At 39.9% G+C, this 20932-nt stretch overlaps 1 protein-coding gene across 3 annotated transcripts in view; it reads right to left on the bottom strand.

The window, feature by feature from the left end:
• FER (FER tyrosine kinase) overlaps window positions 1–18530 on the bottom strand; it is a 156563-nt gene extending 138033 nt beyond the window's left edge. Inside the window, exons 1-3 of one of the 3 annotated variants that reach the window (XM_030968860.1) lie at window positions 18508–18530; window positions 5443–5552; window positions 39–297 (exon numbers count right to left, since the gene is read on the bottom strand). In XM_030968860.1, the coding sequence (XP_030824720.1) occupies window positions 39–245 (207 nt within the window). In that variant the 5' untranslated portion in view covers window positions 246–297; window positions 5443–5552; window positions 18508–18530. Of the gene's footprint in view, window positions 1–38; window positions 298–5442; window positions 5825–18507 lie in introns of those variants that run through there. The other 2 variants (XR_004061501.1, XM_030968859.1) reach the window with 2 other exon arrangements.
• Window positions 18531–20932: the final 2402 nt, after the last annotated feature.

Raw genomic sequence — 20932 nt, forward strand, 5'->3', positions numbered from 1 at the left:
AAATCCAAGGATATTCCGAATTCAAACTTCAGACTTACCTTGGACACATTGCTGATATAATCCAACTGACAAGCGCTCTCTTTATCCACTTGGTTACAGAGATTCTGTAAAGTGGATGCATATTCTTTATCACTTTTTACTCTCATTACCATAAATTTCTTCACTGTTTCCAGCAGTCGTAGTTCCCAGTCTTGGAGTTTTAATAAAGCATCATGAGAATACTTCAGGTCACCTCCAAACCCCATTTTTTAAGGCACTATATACCAGATAGGGGAAAATACAGGCTCTTCACCACATCTGAAAGGGAGAACAAGACTGATGAGACAATTATCAAAAGAAAAAACTTCTGGTGAGACAAAGAGCAATTACTGATGCCTGAACCCTAAAATTACCTAATCATAAGATTAACCACATACATTAACTTCCTCAGTATAAACTGAAAGGAGGCTCAGAGCACTTTTTTAACAACAAACTCTGACTGGAAAATATTTCAGCCTTAGAATTCCAGTTTACATTTCTGCAAAATCGTTCCTTCCTAACTTAAAGTACAGTATGAAAGAAAATATAACAGCATCTAAGACAAACACTTAAGACCAATCTACATATTTAACCAAATAAGCACACCTAACAGTATCTCCAGACAAGCTGTCAGCTGCACTTTTCTACTCCTGGTGACCTGAAACATTTGTTTTCCACGTTTACTCTCCTATGAGCACAGAAAAATCCACACAAAACACCAGTTCTCAGGCACTGGGTCTGTGGGAAGTTGGTGACTATTTAGAACCTAGTTTGCTCCTAAACCCTGCGTTAACAGGCCATTAACCCTGCAGATTCAACCTCCCAAAAACCAGAAAATATCCCAAAGTACGTTTCTCATCCAACCATACACTGTTCCCCTGGGTCAGAGTTCTTTAGTTCACACCATTTTACCCTAGGACAGTCCAGTCTTATTGTACCACACTGACATCAAGTCAGAGTAGTAGAACCAATTGCTAGAGTTAGCTCTGAAACACCTGCATCTGATGCTGATAAACACACAGCTACATTGTGAAAGAGCTGAAACCACACAAAGAAGTAATTCCTACACACTCTTGCAAAAGGTTTTGTAATGCAGGCTGAACCCTCTTTTCTGTGTACACACCACCTGTTCCTATACTAATCAGCTTCAACTAGGTAAGATAAACTCATATAAACTGCAACCCTTATCTCTGGACTGCAGTGCAGCCACAGCCAGTACACTGCCTATTCACTAATTCCTGCACTACAGCAAAGTCTTGATTCTTTTTAACACAGAAATACTAATTTCTTCACAGACTTTACACATTACTACTTAAATTAGCAGCTTTCTACAAACATTAACAAATTTATCTTCCTAGCAGTCCATTGAGGGAAGTAGGACTAATATTCTTATTTTGCATTAAGAACTGATACGCATAAACTAATGTCAACACTGTGGCAGCTCATACCAATATGCACAAGGCTTAAAGACAGACTTTTCAGAGTGCCTAGCATTTTTAGGATGTTAGGTATTCAGAATAAATAAATATGTTACTGGCTTCAGTTACTGCACGAAATTTCTGAAGATTTTGCAAATCAGAACCTCAAGCAACCTCTAAAATAAGCCTCATGTACTATGTGTTTATTCTTAGAACACAAGCCATGCTACAAAACAAAACAAAGATCCAATAAAGAAAACTAGAACAGTGACACATTACTATGTATCTACACAATACAGACAAGTCAAAGCTGTATGAGTAACCTTAAACCTGTAAGCTTTCATAAACTCTAATTTGAAGCTGTATATTTTAGTCAGAATACTTCTTGATGGCTAGGAATTCAGTCATACACAGCAACAGTAAATAGTTTATGTTGGTTGTATTTATGAACTATGTCATTATTAGTAGCATTATGAAAATACCTCCACAGTTAAAATTGAGGAACACTCTTGCAGAACCACAAACATTTTAGCAACATGAACTAAAGAAAAAAAACCTTAAAGTCCCTGTTTATTAACATGACTAAAGCTGCAGTAGCAAATTTTCAATGTCCTTTACACCTAAACCCATTTTTATGACTTTTCATCTTTCTCCTACCTCATTTTAGCACATTACCAAACTCTCCTAGCACAATAGCTGTGAGAAAATACAGTATCCTTGTTTTCTTACATCCAGATTTAGAAGAGATGGGAACTGAGTCTCACAGTGAAGTTCGGCTTTGTATTATAAGTAAACTAATGGCTTGCTTACTTTTACCCCAGCCTCTGTTTGTTACTGAGAGGCAGTATGGCAAGGGAAGGAGGAAATATTCTCAGCATGTGATATTTCAGTCTGCTTCCAGTGACTTACAAAGGAGATACAGGGATTACAAAAATCAATAGAACAAAAGACACAACAATATCTCACTCCAGCCTGCTAAGTTCCTCTACACAAAGCAGTAAATAACTTTTTTCCAATTCCACTATTAGATGCCTGGATACATAGGGAAAAATTGTACACATACTGGACTCCCATCTTTGTTTTAAATTATTCCTTTCTCTGTGACAGAAGCAGCACAGCAAAAAATTGTTTTGCAAAAGTGGTAAAATTCTGATTTGCTAAAACTAACAAGCACAAAGACTGAGAACTGATGACTCCCAAATGGGTAAGCCAGCTGCCATGTGACTTCCATGTAAATTGAGAAAACGTTCAACCAAGACATCCAGCCAAATTCAAGTGCTTCATTTGGAGGCAAAGAAATTATGAAGAAGTATTCAAGACCTAAGCCACTTGACTAAGCTTAAATTTTGATAAACTAAAAACTAATTCTGTTGCTTTAAACCACTTCTGATTTTTTTATGTTTTTTAATATTTTTAAACAACAGAAAACAGTACAGATGACACAGACATTAATTTGAAGTCAGAACTGTAAGATTTACCTAACACATGAATATTCAAATCTGATTTTCAAATACTCTTAAAAAACACAAGCAAATTTTCAAGCAGTGTTCAAAAATACAGTATCTAGCACCAAGACAGACAGGTATTTTTCCAAGTTTGATATCTCCCTCGTTAGTGACCACAGATGAGATGACAGCTGCCCTACAGGGCCAGAGCAATACAGCAGAATATTTCAGTCAGAGGGGACCTACAGGGATCACTCAGGCACAGTAATGCATTTAGATTAGCCCTGTGTCTCCCACCATTGCACCAGATGACATTTAAGAACAGCAGACTAGCTGGGCTGCTATTCATGGTGTGATTCTCCTTGTGCTTCCCCACGTTCACAGCTACTGGATTATGGGATACTAATATTCCCATATTTTTTGGCTTTGCCACACAACATTAAATAACTCACACTGAAAGACAAAGATTCCCAGACAGATTTTGTAATCACAGACCACTGGCAAAAAAATCAGCAAAACCAGCAAAATCTGAATGCAGAAAAGATTTAATGTGGAACTGGTATGAGATATGGGGAGTTTGAGACACAAGCATACTTGCTTCTCTAATGTTCAAGAGATGAAGATACAGTGTGAGAGCTATTCTGGGGTAAAAAAAATCTCAAAAAAACATGGGAGAGTATTTTATCTTAAAGGAAAAACCAGAGATGGCATGAGGTTTTAAAACAAGCTAGACAGAGAAGTGATAATAACAAACATGATATGCTAAATTCATACAGAAATAAAAACCTTCAGGAATTGCTTTACTCTTACTGTGAAGAGATTTCTTCTGCTTCTGGCAGATATCCATGAGGTTTATCTCTTTTTCCATATGTGAACAAAGCTTGCACAATTTGACAAGCCAGTGAAGTTTCAAACAGAATTGTACCATGTCTTGTAAAAGCAATAAAATACCAGTACCACCAAATAAGACAAATGAGCTTGAGCTATTTTTTTATATTTTGAAATATAAGATATATATATATCTTAAAAGATCTATAATATCCTATATTATCTATTATAGACATAGGTACAGATGGCTAAAAAAATTACTGTACCTGTAAATTAGTCAAAAAATATTTGTTAAACTCAGGAGTAAAATGCATCTCACAATCAATTTCAAGAAAGTAGGACTTACTTTCTTTACAGTGTTACATTCAAAACAACAAACTAATCATTCACAGGGAGTACACATTGAATGTACTTTTAATAATATAGCATGAATGAGCAACCAGATCTTAAACTGTTCTAAATTTAAGCAGAGTTACCAAAGACAATTTAAAATTTCTCTCAACCATCAACACAGTGGTCCAGTCAGATTCCAAACAAATCAATGTTAAATTTTTTCAGCCTAACAGCAAGAAACTTCAAGGAAGTTGCTAGTCACATAATCCTTCAATATTGTAACACTCCCCTCAGGAAATAAAACCAGCATTCCAGCTAGTCATGCTGTTGGATTCCAGCAGCAACTCTGAAGAAAGTAGTTTCCATAACCGATGTACATTTAATTTAAAGATTGCAATCTGTCTGTGACACATTAAAGTGGCCATGCTGTGTCAGACCAAAGGTCCTGCGTCTGACACTGCCTGAAATCAAACGAGCAAGGAAGAACAGAGCAGGTACAATGCAACATTTTCACTTGTAACAACTGGTGTCTTCCGCTACATATTGCGATCACTTATATCCAAGGTTGTGACTTTATAAACTTAAAACAATGATGCATCTACATGCATCAGTTGGAACTTGTGGTTTCACAGTACCAGCCACAAGGCAGGCAACTAAAAAACCACAAACCCAGAAAGCACACCTGGCCCCCAGCTAAATTCAGAATTGGAAAGCACATCACAGATCTGGATTCTCCCACTCTTCATATGCTGACCATGAATTTAGATTATTCCTAAATCTGCATGGGCTCCAAATCATAGAGAATACAGCATGTCTTTTATTCTGCAAACACTTTCTACAAATATTAAAAATATTTCAAAATCAGAAAAGAAAGAGGATTTGGATTCAGGAGACAAATTGTTAAAATCAAGGCTTCTATACCGAACTAAAAGCATTTTTACAATAGATCATCAATTTGTTAGACAGCCTTTCTCAATTTCTCAATGTGAGGCTTACAATAGTTATATTCCATTAAAATAATGAAATAAATCATTCTTAGTGTTCCATCCACACCTTAAACAAAAATTAGGCAGTCAAACAACTGGCATTTCTGTTAGTGTAGGATCCATTTCTGGAATGCACGAGACCATGAAACACAAAACACATGCATTATCTACCCTTTGTTTACACTAATCTCATATTCATAAGATCATCTTTGTATGCATAGATATGATGCACACAACATAAACTAGTAAAACTAACCCTTCTGCAGAGCTTTTGTCAACAATAAACATCTGAAGGGGTAATAAAAGTTTGCCTGATTATTTCAAAGCTGATTTGAAATATTGCTCCATTCAAAGCAAAGCAGGCACCTAATTTTCAGGAAAGCTCTTCTGCAAAGCATAACTTAGCCCACATACCTTAAAAGTTTTCCTTCAGAAATGTCCTTTAGTACAGTTTTCCTATGTCAGCAGCTACTTCCTCTGATTTGCACCTACTGAAATACACTTTTTTTTCTTTTCTGGGGACTCTGTGAAAGAAAAACATATCAAACTTCTTTTAACTATCTCACCGTTTTCAAATACATTGCAAAACTCAAACTTAGGTAAGTTGCCCTGCATTTTCAGATTACCAGAGGCTACCTTTTTTTTTTTAAAAACAGACAGTTCAACTAAAAGAAAAGAGCAGATTTCTCAAATGACTGCTAGCAGTAGTATGCTATCAGTTAATACACATAATTTTGAGTGAAGAAATAATTTTGCCTCTACACATGTAAGAGAAGATTTTTCTTTAAGTTCTTGGAATTTCTTATGACAAGTGTACTGTAGCTGAAAAATCAAGACAATTTTATTTATTTATGAATCTTGCCCTCGGTGAAACAAAACCAGAAACCTGTTAAGGAAAACGAAAGCACAGAAGGCCCAAGTCTGTTATATGAAAGACCAAGTTAGTAGTGGTAATTTCATAGGAGTGGAAGAAAACAAGGGACAACAAGAGAAAGGAACCGCTCAAGACACATAAGTTTCTATCTGGCTCTAACTACTCTAACATCTAGAAGAGTAGGAGGTCAGGAAGTTAGGATGACTAGCAGGACCAAAACTTCAAACTATAAATCAGGACCACAATTTAGGTGAAGCAAACTGACACAGAAGGGTTTTGAGGGTTTACAGTACGGAAAAAATATATTGGGTTTAAAGAATGGTAAAGAACAAGCTCTGCACACAACTTACAAGTGTAAGGTATACTGTATAATCTCTATGTGTGGACCCACGATAAGCATTCACTCACAATCTCACACCACAATGTCCAGCTTCAAATGAGACATTCCGTTAGAGTTCAGCAATGCCCTCACAGGAAAAAACACATAAAGCAAAACTGAAAGAAAGACGTGTGTAGGGGTGAAGAAAGCAAAACTATTTTCAAATTGTCCATTATTTAAAACAAAGCACTGCTCACAGACACATTCATAAAACCTCACGAAGGGACAATCTTAGTTCACATTCAAGCAGGCATTATTTAGTATTCCCTTCTGGTTACTTAGTGATGTTTGAGAAACAAAGAACTGCCTAATAAAAATACAAAACTTCTATTCTCCATGACCAAAAATAGAAAAGACTAAGTGATGCTAAGATTCAGGCACTGAAAAGGAACAGCAGCTATGCAAGCAGATACGAAAGGGGAAAAAAAAACCACAGGAGGTTACAAGCATTATAAAATTCATCACATTTCTAAGAAACAGTTATAAAATAATTTGTTCCAAATTTGCAAAGCCCAAGGGTAAATCTCCACTAGCAAAAAAAGTACAAGCAAGAGCAAAAAATTAGAGTAAACCTGGCTCATCTTACTAACATAAATACAAACTGGGTGGAAGAAACACCAGACTGTCACTGGACAGGAACATGAACTGTAATCCCCATCCAAATGGGACTCGTGAAAGCGGAGCAAACATCACCACCAGCACCTGGGCACATTCAAGTTTCATGCAGATGTTAAGAACTGCATGTGGTAAAATGAAGCCCATAAAAAATTCCATTTATCAAATGAAACAACAGATTGGAGCCACTTCAACATAAAAAAGTTCTGCTCCCTGAACACAAACAACAACACACCTTTATTTCTCTTTTTAAAGAACTAAGCTATCACGTATTTTGGAGTGCAGAATTTTGTTTGTCAATAAGAAAACCAAATGCAAACCCAACCTTTCTTTAGAATTCCTGTTGCTATTAACTTTTTACCTATGTGCATTTTTTCACCTGTACACAGGTCATTAGTAGAACTTAAAGCTGGTAATGCAAGTCCAATACAGGTCTAATTGACAGGCACAGACTAGCTAGTACATGGAAGCAAGATAAAAGCTTTCCAGTGAATTGCACAGCCATCTGCCAGAAGACAATAAAATCTCACCAAATTTCCACTGTTACTTCTGAGCTCAAACATAGCAGAATCTGATAGTTACAAACATCTTGCTGCCTCAATGCAATAATTCACCAGCTAATGAAGGTATAAAAGACAAATTTATAAGTAGATAAAGACAGAACAGAAAACTGAGATGATCTGTTGTTTTCTGAAATTACTAACAAGACAGTTAAGGCCAATCCCCAAATCAGATCCTCTTCAGATTTAGGATATATAAAGCATTTTCTAAAAATGAAGCATCCAAGAGGCAATTAAAAATATCAAATCAACAGTAAGAATTCACCAGTCCAACACTATTGAGCCAAAGCATTGAAATTTCCAAAATATTAATTCTGCAAAAACTTAGGCTTAAGGTGAGCCAAGCAAAGAAGTATCAAGAGAGGAAAATAAATCAAATTTTCTTCAGATGGGACAAGGCAATCAGAAGCACAACACAGTCTGACTCTGATACTGCACAAGGTGGTTAAAACCATGCCTAAGAATCTGTAGACTGGAATAATTCAAAAGAAAAAAAGAACAATGCAGCTTTTACAGAGCAAAATCATGTTTCACAACTTGAAGAGTTCTATGAAGGCATCAAGGATCCTGTGGGAAAAGGTGTTGGAAGTAGGAAGTTTCTGCTGATGTCTCTGATAGTAAGCTACTAGAGAACTGAAGACTTTGCAGGGTAAGATTAAAAGACAAAGCCTGACAGGGGAAAGAGCTCAGAAGCCTCTCCATAATCTGTGCCAGGACTTGGACTGCTCTTCAGAATGGTTACCTGCCTGTACATCATAACAGAAGCATCTGTGCTTTATACCAAATTATTCTGATTCATCAAAACCAACAGATCATTACAAAACTTGCAAAACCTCAGAACACTGAGCAGCAAGCACAGAAAACAGCAGATGAAGTCACATGTCAATAAATGCAACATAATACACTGGTAGGAGTTATTTAATAACAGTACCAGAAAAAAATGTAGTAGTCTCTGAACACACAGCTTCAAAAACATTTGTTCAGTGCTTTCAAGCAGACAGGTTAGAAACCATCCAGAATATTAAACTATTTTTTAATGAAGGGAAGGGAAAACATAACATAGCCTTATGCTGCTGATATGTTAGTGGTATCTCTGCATGTTAAAGTTCTTCTAGCTAAAGAAAAACTTACAGCACAAAAGAATATATAGATAATATTGATCATAGCGTGGAGCAGCTTACACACAAAGAGAATTTTTAGCTCACAAAAAAAGGTAAGAATGACAGGTGTAAGATCAAAGTACACCAAAAGAAAAATCATTATAGCACAAAGTGATATACTATGTCAAATGCCTGAAGTGTTTTCCAGAAGAACTTGAGAACATCAAATGAAATTTTTAAAAAGTTGCTCTTATGTCATTCTTTGCCCAGAAAATAATTAAATTAGATAATTCTATGCCTAAAGACATTTCCGAGACCATGAAACAAAGAAGTACAAATTTATTATAAAAATTCATTTTAAAAAACAGATCTGTAGAACAGCAAGAGTTCCATCTTAAGATGTCTCTAAACTGTAAAAGCAGAACAGGAACTATTACTCTATATTTATGCCAACAGCCCCTTCTTATCTGACAGTAGCGAGTACTGAGCTACACGGATTTTACTTGGTCATGTACTAACATCCTCAAACAGTGCACTCTCACTCTCCCATTCCTGCACCTGCAGGAAGACCACATTTTTTCTTAGCAGTTCCTGCAGCTGTGATGTTATTAAAAATAAATGCAAGTAAGAAGCAGTGAGCTTCATCAAAGAATAGGATTTACACTTAGCAGCAGTCAAAAAAAAAAAATCAAAACAGATAGAAGCCCAAAAAGATAGACCCCAGATTCTTTACCTAGAATCACAAGACACAATTCTAATTTTTTTCATTCTTTTCTTTTGAACCACTTTCTAAACCACTGCTGTCCTCTAAACACCCTGCAACTGGTCTCCATCTCACATAAGAAGTCAGAAGCTGAAACAGCAGGACCAAATGTAGGACCAACCAACCCTGACAAGAACAAGAAATTAGTTCAAATTACTTTCAAGCTCCTTGCCCATGTGCTTACCCTCTTTCTAACAACCTGATAACATATCCTTATTTGTTCATTATCCAAAAATTCATGTTCTTTTTCCACATAACTTCATCTTCCACCACCATACATCCATTCTGTCCAGCCTACAGACAGCCAGTGAGCTTTCATACTCACTGACCCCTGCTTTGTTCCAGATGACATCTCCAATTTTCCAAGACTATTAGAAACAGTAATCTCACTCTCCTCCCCATCTTCAGCTGTTTGCTACTTCCCATGGCCTGGTAACTTGTTCATCATGTTTCTTTATCATCTCAGGCCTTCTGTGAAAGAATGGGCAAAGGGTAGAGCTGACATCTGGTAGCAAACCATGCGGTAAGTGCTTTTTAGGTGCAGTTACTTAACCAGCTTTGTTTCCACCCGGCAGAAGTTTCTACCTTACAGTCACAGCTAAATAGCAAGACTGAATCTCATCAGGCAGACAAACAAGAAGGTGAAGGCAGATACAGGTTAAGAAGAAAAGAGCTAGTCCAGCTGACAGAAGTCACATCCTGTCACTAATGCTCCAAGACTCTTCTCTTGTCTTGTTGACTCTGAAAAAGTGACAGAATCAGCCACACACCCTTCTTTTGCTTTCAAAGCTAAACACGCCTAGTTTCCCATTACTTTTCATGTGTTTACAAGAAAGAAAAAGCTTTCCTTCCTCTATTTTTCCAAGAATTACTTTCCCTAAATTCAGCTCCAGGACTCAAGGAAAGGCAGAGAAAAGCACGGCCTCAATAGAGAGTTCCTGACTGACAAATTTTTACTGACCTCTCAACTCTGCAGTGTTGCAACATGTAAGGCCACACTAGATCCTAAAAGAAAAATGGATTGAGCAGGATAAGGCTGCTAAAAGTGACTATCACAGGGCAGGTAGTGTGCATCTCCAGCCCGGTTAACCAATTCTACCAGCTAAAGAGAAAGACTGTTCCAGAATTACAAATAAATAAATAATGTTAAAATGTCCAAAAATTGGCCACAATTTGAAAACAGAATAAAAAATACATCAGTGACTCAAGCTCACTTAAAGTGTGTATTATACAGTGTATGAAAGAAACCTCTGAGCAAAAGAAAAGAGAAGCTAAAGAAAATTAAACTATTGCATTTTCAAGGGACTTCTTGTCTTAGACAACTAGTGAAGGTAGAAACAACTTCTAGAAAAAGTCAACACTGAAATTAAAAAGTACCTGTAGTAACCATCTCAACTGAAGAGTTATTCTAAGCATGTTACCTTACATCTTCGCTGATTTCTCTTAGATATTTAGATTTCAATTAGCAACTAAGTTCTTTAGTCTGAAGGTAGGAAGCAGTCTCCTGTATTTGAAAAAATACCCCAAACCTCTGAAAGTGGCATTTCACATCTTGATATCCATCAGTCTTGAGATGAATACATAGCAAGTCAGAAGTAACACACACATAAAACCCACATGCAAATCCGGAGTCCCAAGGCTGCCTATGTAAGGGGAACAAGATTGAAGAATACTCCTACTGGGGGTCACTCATCATCACAAAGCTACACCTAAGACTTCTCCTGAAGACTTCAGGTCCCAAAATTCACTGGCTGCTGCCATTGCACATTTCAACTTAGAAATCCAAAGTACTACCAAGAAGCTTCTCCCAGTAGCACTGTCTTAGCTCTCAAGATTTAAGAACAGCCATAGAAAAAGATAAATCCTCAGGATGTGAAGTACTTTATAAAGAGATATTTAATTTCTTCCTATGGCCCAATATCAGCCAGAATGTCTCACTTCAGACAAAACAATTAGGCAAGACATCTGCCATTAGTCTGTAATAAATGGCAATGTGGTCTCCTCAAGAGAAACATAATCGAGTTCCAAGTATTTATTGCTCTTTGGAAAGAAACTGAAAGAGCAATCTGGATGTTTCTTCCTCTTTCCTCCTTCATTAAATTAATTACATCCTTCTGGTTCATTAAACCCTCTACTTAGTTAACTCACTGTTCATTCAGTCTTCTCGGGGTCACTTATTTCCTCGGCATCATTGTACCACATTTAATGTAGTTTGATTACACAGTATTTTGGATAGAAAATATTAGCCATGAGGACCATAGGTCCATGAGATGGTTCTCTCTCTTCCTAACTACTGATATTCCAGGCTGTTGCACTGCAGGAGATACAACCTATTGTGTGGTTCAGTGAAAGGTGTTGCCTCAAGCCTTTGTTTGCTGTTCCTGAACTGACTATTCCTTCCCATCTCCATATCGTGATAGCTCTCTGTGTTAAATGGGATACAGTTACTCTCAACAGAAATGCAGATGACTGAAAGATGCATTTGTTGAACCTTCTTACATGCCTTAAGTGTGTAAGAAATTTTATTACATACATTCTAATAATATATACCAAAATGTAAAACTACCTATTCTTTTCTTAGTTCCAGTCAGTTCAGTTTGGGTATCATTAGCCATCCTAGGTATAGAGAACACTCCTTTTGAAGAATATTACTCTCATTTGAAAATGTATGAGCTTTAATTAATGGATGCTATTACAAACAGGTAAAAGTGGTAGAGGTTTAATCTTCCAGATGTCTGGACAAGTGATCCTGAAGTGCACGTGCACGACTAGATTCTGCACATGGAAATTTATTTGCATACACAAGATTCAGCCTATCTGATCTTTACTGCACTAGATTATTATTTCATATCCAGCCTTTCCTTCTGCCGTTCAAAAGTGCTCTTTCCAGAGATTATACCAGGCAGCCAATATTTCAGTTAAAAGGACAATATCCTTCATAACATAGTATCATTCGGAAACAAGTTAGAGATGACAATATTGTTGTACTGTAGACAAGGGTTATTTAGCTCCCTCAGAATTCTTGTCTTACAGTACTCTGAGATACCCAAAGGGAATTTGACTGCATCTCTAAACCTGAAATCCCAATTTAATCAGACAAAAATTCTGTAGAGAGATCCAAACCACACTATTGTAATGGCCAAATGTTGACAACCAGCTCTGCTTAATCAGAGCTTTGGAAATTACAGCTCCCCCCCACCAAAAGCAGACTGACCACACCCACACGGCTAACCCCTACATCCCCACTTAGGCCCCCCAAGCCTGGATGGGGTGACTGGTGATTAAATACCAGAGCACAAGAAATCACTGTGTCACAGCCCACTGGGCTGATTTTTTGCACAGGGTATGCACTGCATGCTTCCCGGAAACATGAAGCCTTGGGACACAAGGCATGTAAGGACAGGATACCTCCTGAAGACTCTTCTGCAAAGGGCACAAATCTCCTGGAATGAGTTTCCATTGTGTCTGAAGCAGGGCCTGGAGTAAACTCCCATCAGTTGGCTTCCTTTCAGAGGATACCACCCGGCTCCAGGGAAGGACAGCTAGAAGCCATGCAGCATGGAAAACTCAGAGACCATGGAGGAACACAACAACTGACTCGAACTGAGATTTTGACCTCAGTAAGAATGACATATAATTACCTTCTCTCATTAAAAAAAATCATTTAGATAAATTAGATTATCTGGATGCCAATTAAATTTATTAAAATAGTAGCTTCAAATTTACTTAACACATTCGCTGATGAGAGATTTTGCGCTCCAATTTCAATATTCACCTAATCCAAAAGGCAAAACTGGTATTATATAGCTTTCCTCTATCTTTGTTACAGACCCTTTAGAACTGTTTGCTTTTTCAGATGCACACTTCAACTGACAACATTTTTCTGTATTTGGCATTTTCTTTTATCTGATGAACTTCAGTTTGTCAACCATATCATGAAAATTTCAGAAAAGTTGGGAGGTAACACAGCATTCACAGCATTGACATACAATAAATATACCTAAAATAAACAAGGATGTGTTCTTCTGATTCCATGTTTTCTATTTCTTAACCAGTAAAAAGCTGCTGTAAAGTTGTATGATTTCTCTTAACATTGCAATTCTCACATTTTTGAACTTAACCACTTTGTCTGACTGTAACCCTTATCTGTACTTCCTGAAACTTAGAAAACAAATGCTGTGGCTTATTATTTTACACTCCTGAACATTTGAAAGCAGAAGCCACAACTAGGAAGTCAGATGCTATCTGAAAGACACATGAAATACAGAAAGGAAGCTTTAGCATAATTCTAAAAAGCTGTACTTGAGCAGACAAAATAGTAATACGCTGCAGTGGTCATAATTTAACAAATTTATACAATGTAACAGCAGATAAAACAAGCTTTATGTATTCAAAAATCAGGATTTATCCTATGATGCTACTCCTACTTGTTTATATGTTTACCAAAGGTGAATTTTGTGATTTACAAGTGCAGCAGCTAACAACGCCCACCAGCTCAGCCATTATTAATAGGTTATTTGCCTGAGTATTAAAGCACCAAATATTCAATAAAATAATTCCTGTCTTATTAAATAACCATTAAATCTATGTCCTTTCCAGCTCTCTATTACAAGAGAGAAAACAACTTATAACTCCCACTCTCAGTTCAAACAGCAAACATTAAAAATGTGATGACAGACAATACAAGCTACAATATGCTGTCAATGTATGGAGCAAGATTTTCCAAATTTTCTAAAGCAAAAAGTTAGGCATAAACAGAACTGACAAAAAGCAGCAAAGCTGACAAACCAAGTATGAAATTAAGAGACTCACAAAATGAGGATGCAAACCCACATTCCACCCTCTTTGGAATATGCACTATGTGATTGTGTAATTACTTTCATAGAGCTTTTCTCCAGAAATGCCCAACCCATTTATTAGAGAGGATGGAGTGCTCGGAGTATGATTCAGCACTCTGTCAGAGGGGCTCATCTTCACAACTCTTATCAGGCTCATTGATATAATTGTGCGTCTCCCATTTACTAAACAGGCAATTTCAAGGAACAAATGGCTCATGATTAATCCACTTTAACACTGCTCTGGATTTAACTTCTGCTTCTGGCAAAGAGTGCTTATGTAATACGCAACAATTCACAAACTTTTCACAGGTTGCCACTACTTACAAGATAACTAGTTTTTCATTAAGTCTTAATTATGGTATTTAGTTTTACGCTTAAGCGTAATTTCTGAATGTCTCAGCTCCTCATGTTGAAATAAATAACTTACAGAATCACAGTATGAAAAAAAAAAGTTGTGAGACTCTTTAAGATTAAGTAATGACAATTGCAAGACAGCTGTCTTCAGACCAAGACTTGAATGCCATATTGAAAAACGCCAAATACATGAGGACCATTAAGAACTTATTAAGTATTTTCTTACTAGCTCATACTAAGAGAGGGTTGCAAGTGGACCACAGTATTTTGCAGGCAGTATTGTACAGCATACCTAAAGAACAGATTAACAGTACACACATGAATGTTCTATTTCCCCCTCAACAGCTGACAGCATGCATTTGTTGTAATAGAGAGCTACATGGCAGAAAGCTCTCACAGTATGCAATTAGTGCTGTTACTCCACATTCACCCTGTCAACAACCTGAAGGAATTATCTGGTCCAAGCAGTAACTGTGCCCTCAGCAGAAAATAAGAGCAGCCACACCACAAATCCTAACAAAATACCCTTTTTCCTCAAGGTGCAAACCCACAACATCAACAACGTTCTAAAGAGCCAACTAGTACACTCCAAAGATCGGTAATTCTGTGAAACCCACACATGGGGACAGAAATCAGACACTCAACTGCAGTAAAGTTATGAGTACAGAGAGTTGTCTCTACAAATTGCTAAGGCACACATCTGAGTTTTGTAAGCAGGTTAGTCAGAAACCCAGATAAGAAGAAGAAAGTTTGAAATTATATGTGGTTAAAGCATCTGGCATTTTCTCTCAAGTGTAGAAAGCAGCAATGCAAGGGAAGCTGGTTACTATAGAGCAAACAGAAATCTGAAATCCAAAGTAGAATGATGTCATGAGCTATAGTTCACTCACTCGAGATTAAAAACAGCATTAAGCCCTAAATTATTGGGAATTTATTTTTATTATCATCAGGGAAAAACACAGGAATTTAAAAATTTCCTTTATTTCAGACTCCTTACACCAAACTGAACTCTGCACTTACACTTGAAAGAGAAAATAGAGAAGAATTACTGTAATGGTCACAAATATGATTTCATGCTACAAGCTGACAGCAATCAAAGCCTTCCATCCAGTGAGGCTGTCCCACAAGAAAAAAATTATAATCCCAAACACAAAAATAAACACCATTTTAGAAGGACTCTTGTTGGTTTTTAAGAATCCTTACCAAAACTTCCTATGTACTGTATCAGACCATACACTCTTAAAATAAGAGGTGACTATCTTCTCTCAAACCCTGGAAACAGAGCTATGAATTTCACTGATTCACTACTCCAAAAGAGTTTCAAAAAAAAACCTTCGTAAAGAAATGTTACATTTACCTGACACAAATAATAAACAGCATAGACTTCCTGCATATTTTCATGCTCCAAATTTTAAATCCTTTAACTCCCTAATAAAATGGTGAACACTCAACAATTTCAAGACTATCTCTGTCGTAGAATAAAGCTCTCCACTAGGTTTTTGAAACCCATTTTCACAAGGCAAGTACAGCACCAATATAATTAGGGCAAGACTAAGTGGACAGTTTTATCTTAGAATAGGAGCATATATACAGTTTACTTCCTGCTGGAATGCACTTAGTCTTTCCTCCCTTACTGCTTTGCTTCTCCTCCCCGCCAGAAAAAAAAATCTCTTTTCCTAGAGCTACTTCCCACACACTGCAAAAAAAAAAATCCTCCTTGCAAACTGATGACCTCATGCTCCTGGCCCATCTCCTTCTATGGAGCAATTCTGGACTTGCTGCCAGCTCTCTCCGCCTTCAGCCTGACATGGCAAACATATCTTCCTTCACACTGCTGCTCCCAGCTTAGGGAACACCGAGGACAGGCGGCAAGTGGGAGGTCAGACCAGGCAGGGAGAGGGGATTTCCCATGGACAAAGAACAGGCCACCAGATGCCTGCCCCACTTTTGTACCACCAAAGCACCTCTGCTCTCCAGTGCAGGAAGAATGACACCGAACTCTGAACATTTTAAGTGTGGAAATGCATTCCATGTTACTTAACTGCAGTGCACCTCCTGTAGCCAAACCTTTCTTCCCTTTTAGGCTCTTAGTTAAATACCTCTAATCTAGTGAAGCAAATGTCACTCCCACTGTCTTAAAAAAAGGCCCATCTCACCTTCGCATCACTGAAGTTCTCTGATATTGAAATTGGCCCGACGTCCTGTGCACACACTGATACATTCTTTTATCTTTTTTGCTAGTTAATCTTTAAGCTCTATCAAACAACTCCAGAGGAACTGAAAATTTCTATTCTCTATACTCTGTCCATCGCCTTCTCTAGCCTGTCTCACTTTCAAGTATCAGAATTATTTCTACATGATCACTTTATACAGTGGCAATCCACATACCAATTGACAAAGGACTCAGCTGTGACATGAAGTTACAGTTGCAGAAAATCAGGAAATCTGATGGATAACTTTTGCTCAGCTAGCAAGTGACATTGTACATAGGAGACCTAATTTTCTCCCTCAAAGAAATATCCCCAAAGCCCAAGTTTACTAGGGTTAACATTCCACACACGTGTATTTTAAAGTTCCAACTGTACTGACAATATTTGTCAACACATTACAAGGAATTTATAAGATGAGGGAGCATACATTGGTCTCACCAACAATAATCATTACTCTAACTCAACCTACAATGTGTCCATCATTTGCAATTTGCTTTGACTGTGAGCAGATTATGTGTGAATGTCTCATCTCCCTGAGATTCTCAAAGACTACCACTTACATAAAATAAACTGTAGAGGCAATCTCCTTGTTAGGTATTGTTAACAAGTAAAATTAACTTATTTTAATGAACTTATTTTAATACCCAATAGGTTTTTTTGGTCCAGTTTCACGCATCACCCAACTTTTTTCACACTGCCACTTCTTGAAGGAATCAGCAGTACAACAGAGCAGACCACCAAAGCCACTCTGAGCAGGTCTGCTGCAAAGCAGGGAAAAGTTATTTCACCTACATGAAAAGCAGTGATGCCCTCCTGCAAAGAGAAAATGAGCTGGCTTGTTTTAAAGGTCTTACAAAACCCCTGGTGCTCACACAGATGTGTCATTTTAGGGGTGTGTATGCTCACGTGAAGTCCAACCAAACAGAAACATACTCCAACATGGAAAGGGATGTTTAATGCCCTTCTGTGCAATCCACTCGAACAACAAATATAAGCATTCAGTACACGTGCAAATCCCAAAACCTCAAACACACAAAGCATTAGAATGCACACGAAGAGCGCCAGGGCAGCGACACTGACCAGGCCTCACCGGGCAGGCTCCAGCACTAAGGCAGAAGCTCCCGCAGGCGGCCGCTGCGCCGTACAGAACTGTCAGGCGGCACCAAGGAGGAAGAGAACTCAAAACCCCAAACCGCCTCCCCGGGGCTGCTGCATTTATTGGGAAGCAGGGATGGTCACACATCGTAGCTCCTGGCGGCGGCCGGCACGTCCTCCCGTTACTCCCAGCACTTCCAGCCCGGCCGCAGCACGGGAGGGGAACAGACACGCCCGGCACCGCCGGACCGGGGCCCGGCACCGCCGGACCGGGGCCGAACCCGCCCCCTGCCTCCCCCCGCCCGGACCTCGGCGGCGGACCCGAGGAGGGGGCGGGACCCGCGCCCGCCGCGCTGCCCCTGCCCCGCCGGGGCGGAGCCGCCGCCGGGCGAGCGGCGCCGCTGACACCTCCCCGCGGGACGCCGCCGGGACGCGACCGGATGCGGCCGCCGCCGCCGCCCCGGCACAGCGGAACGCGAGCGGCGCCGGTGCCCGCCACGCCCCGCCCCGCCCGCAGGTAGAGCCGGCGCGGGGCCCGCCAGCGTCCCCGTGCCGGCCGGGGGTCCCGGCGCTCCCGGGGGTCCCTGGCCGGGGCAGGGCGGGCGCGGCGCCGGCGGGGCGAGGGCGGCCGGACCCCTGCGCGGGCGCGGCGCCGGCGGGGGCGCGGGCGGCGCGCGCGGACCGTCCCTACCTGACAAGCCGAGCCCCTCCGCCGCCGCGCGCGTCACGGGCCCGCCCGCGCCGCGTGACCCCGCGCGGGCCAATGCGCGCGGCGCCGCCCGCCGCCCCGCCGGCCAATGGCGGCGCGGTCCGCCTCCCGCTGACGCGGGGGGGGGCGGGGGGGCGCGCTCCCGCGCCAACGCCTCCCGCGCGCCTCCGTCTCCCGGCAACACACCCCGCCCCCCGCGCGCTCCCGCTCCGCGCCCCCGCGCCGCTACAGCCTGAGGGGGACACCCTGAGGGACAGCGCTGGGGACACCCTGAGGGACAGCGCTGGGGGGACAGCCCGGGGGACATCCCATGGGACAGCCCTGGGGGACACCCTGAGGGACAGCTCTGGGGACAGCCCATGGGACAGCGCTGGGGACAGCCCTGGGGGACATCCCATGGGACAGCCCTGGGGGACACCCTGAGGGACAGCGCTGGGGACAGCCCATGGGGGACAGCCCTGGGGGACACCCTGAGGGACACCCTGAGGGACAGCGCTGGGGACAGCCCTGGGGGACACCCTGAGGGACAGCGCTGGGGGACAGCGCTGGGGGACAGCCCATGGGACATCCCTGGGGACAGCCCTGGGGGACAGCAGTGAAAAAAGAAAGGGGGTGGAAAAGAGAATTGGGTGTGGAAGGAAAAACCAAAGGGGGAGAAATATAAGGGGCAAAATTTAAGAAGGGGGAGGGGGGGAAGAAAGGGAAAAAGAGAAAAGGGGGGAGAAAAAGAAAACAAATTAGAAAAGAAGGGTGGGTAATGGAAGAAAAAAGGAAGGCAAAAGGAAGAGGGAAAATGGCAGGGAAAAAAGAAAGGAAAAATGTGGCAGGAAAAAGAAGGGAATAAAAGAAAAAAGGGGGAAAAGAATAACTAGAAGGAAAAATGGAGGGCAAAAAAGAACAGAAAGAAAAAGAGAGGAGGGGAAAAAAAGTGAAAAAAAGGAAAACCAAAAAGTGGGAGGAAAAAAAATCCCCTTGATAGGTTTCAGGAAAACCTATTAATATTAAAGCTTTTTATATTGTCTTTTATAATAGATTAAGCTCAAAGCAAATGAAAAAATAAATTTAATGAAGTAGCAATAACAATATCTGATTGCATGATTTATTTCAGAGATACTGAAGAGCCCCTTAACAGTTTAGATTAAACTTACAAAGAAATATCTTTTTTTTTTCTTTTTTTTTTTTTTCTGAGAGGTTGGTAGTGGTTGGTATTCAGGACCCTAAAAACAGAGATGTGCACAGAGCGCTCATATTCCAGTTCATGGCTTCTTTTTAGACCCAAGAGTTTAAAGAGCACTAATGAAACTTTGGTGTGTGCAGTTCTCTACCTCTGTTTAAGCCATTCACACATTTTCTTCCCAAACAGCTTATAAAAATATTTTCCTTTATTTACCTGTTTATCAAATAAGAAAAAATTACATTCCTTTGTACATCGTCTCTATGCACCTTGAGGCAAATTGAGGCCTATATGCAATATTAAACAAATTTGCATGGTACTGAAGGGGAAAAAAAGCTATGTAGAAAATGGGGGTTTAAGATGTAATTTACATTTCTAGATTTCCAACTGCATTAGATCTGGGATAAATATCTTATATGCTAATACTGAATTTGCTGTAAGAAGTCATCAGTTACAGTGTTTTATGACAAATGCTGGTGCAAACAGCATGAGCCAGTCTTGGTTCAGCTATATTCAAACACAGACTATTTTATTGGGCAGGTATCTTATCAGTCTCATGTGCCTGCAGAAGATGTTGCATGATTTTTGTCTGCAGTTCAGTAGTTTACCTGGCCTTCAGGCCCTTCAGCTTTGTGAAAACTGGTAGGCAATGGTACAAGGGTAGAAAAACGTTTCCTCATTAGTTTTCTGATTAGAAATTTTTAAACTTTATTGAAGAATCTACTTGATTTTTGATGAAGAGAGGATTCTGTGTGCTTTTTTATGTAACAGGGTTGGCTTTTTTTCCCCTGAAGCTTTCATATATTTTTAAAATAAAGATGAAAAAGAGATGTTCCTATACCATAGTCACTGCAGTGTAGTGTAGACATATGCAAAATATTTTGAAAATCAAATTGTTAATTTTATATAGAAAGTGCAGTTATTAATTGAATACAAAAAGTTTTAGAAGTTTATCACCACTTGCAATTAAAATCCAAATTAGCAAGTTGATTTCTAAAAGGATCCTCCCTATCCCAGTGTTCCAGTTCTGCACACATTCCTTCACTCAGCCCAGTACATATTTGCTTTGCCCTTTTCTCCCAAGCCTGACCCAGGGCCCACTGCCTAAGTACAAAATTGGAGAGGCTGCTTCCTGCAAGTATCCAGAAGAGACGAAAAGGATCAGGGAAATGGACGTGTTCTTGCCTCAACAAATTCTGTCTGTACTTTCTTCCAACCTCTCTCCTTTGCTCC

This window comes from Camarhynchus parvulus, chromosome Z (genome assembly GCF_901933205.1).
Source record: "Camarhynchus parvulus chromosome Z, STF_HiC, whole genome shotgun sequence".
Taxonomy (NCBI): Eukaryota; Metazoa; Chordata; class Aves; order Passeriformes; family Thraupidae; genus Camarhynchus; species Camarhynchus parvulus.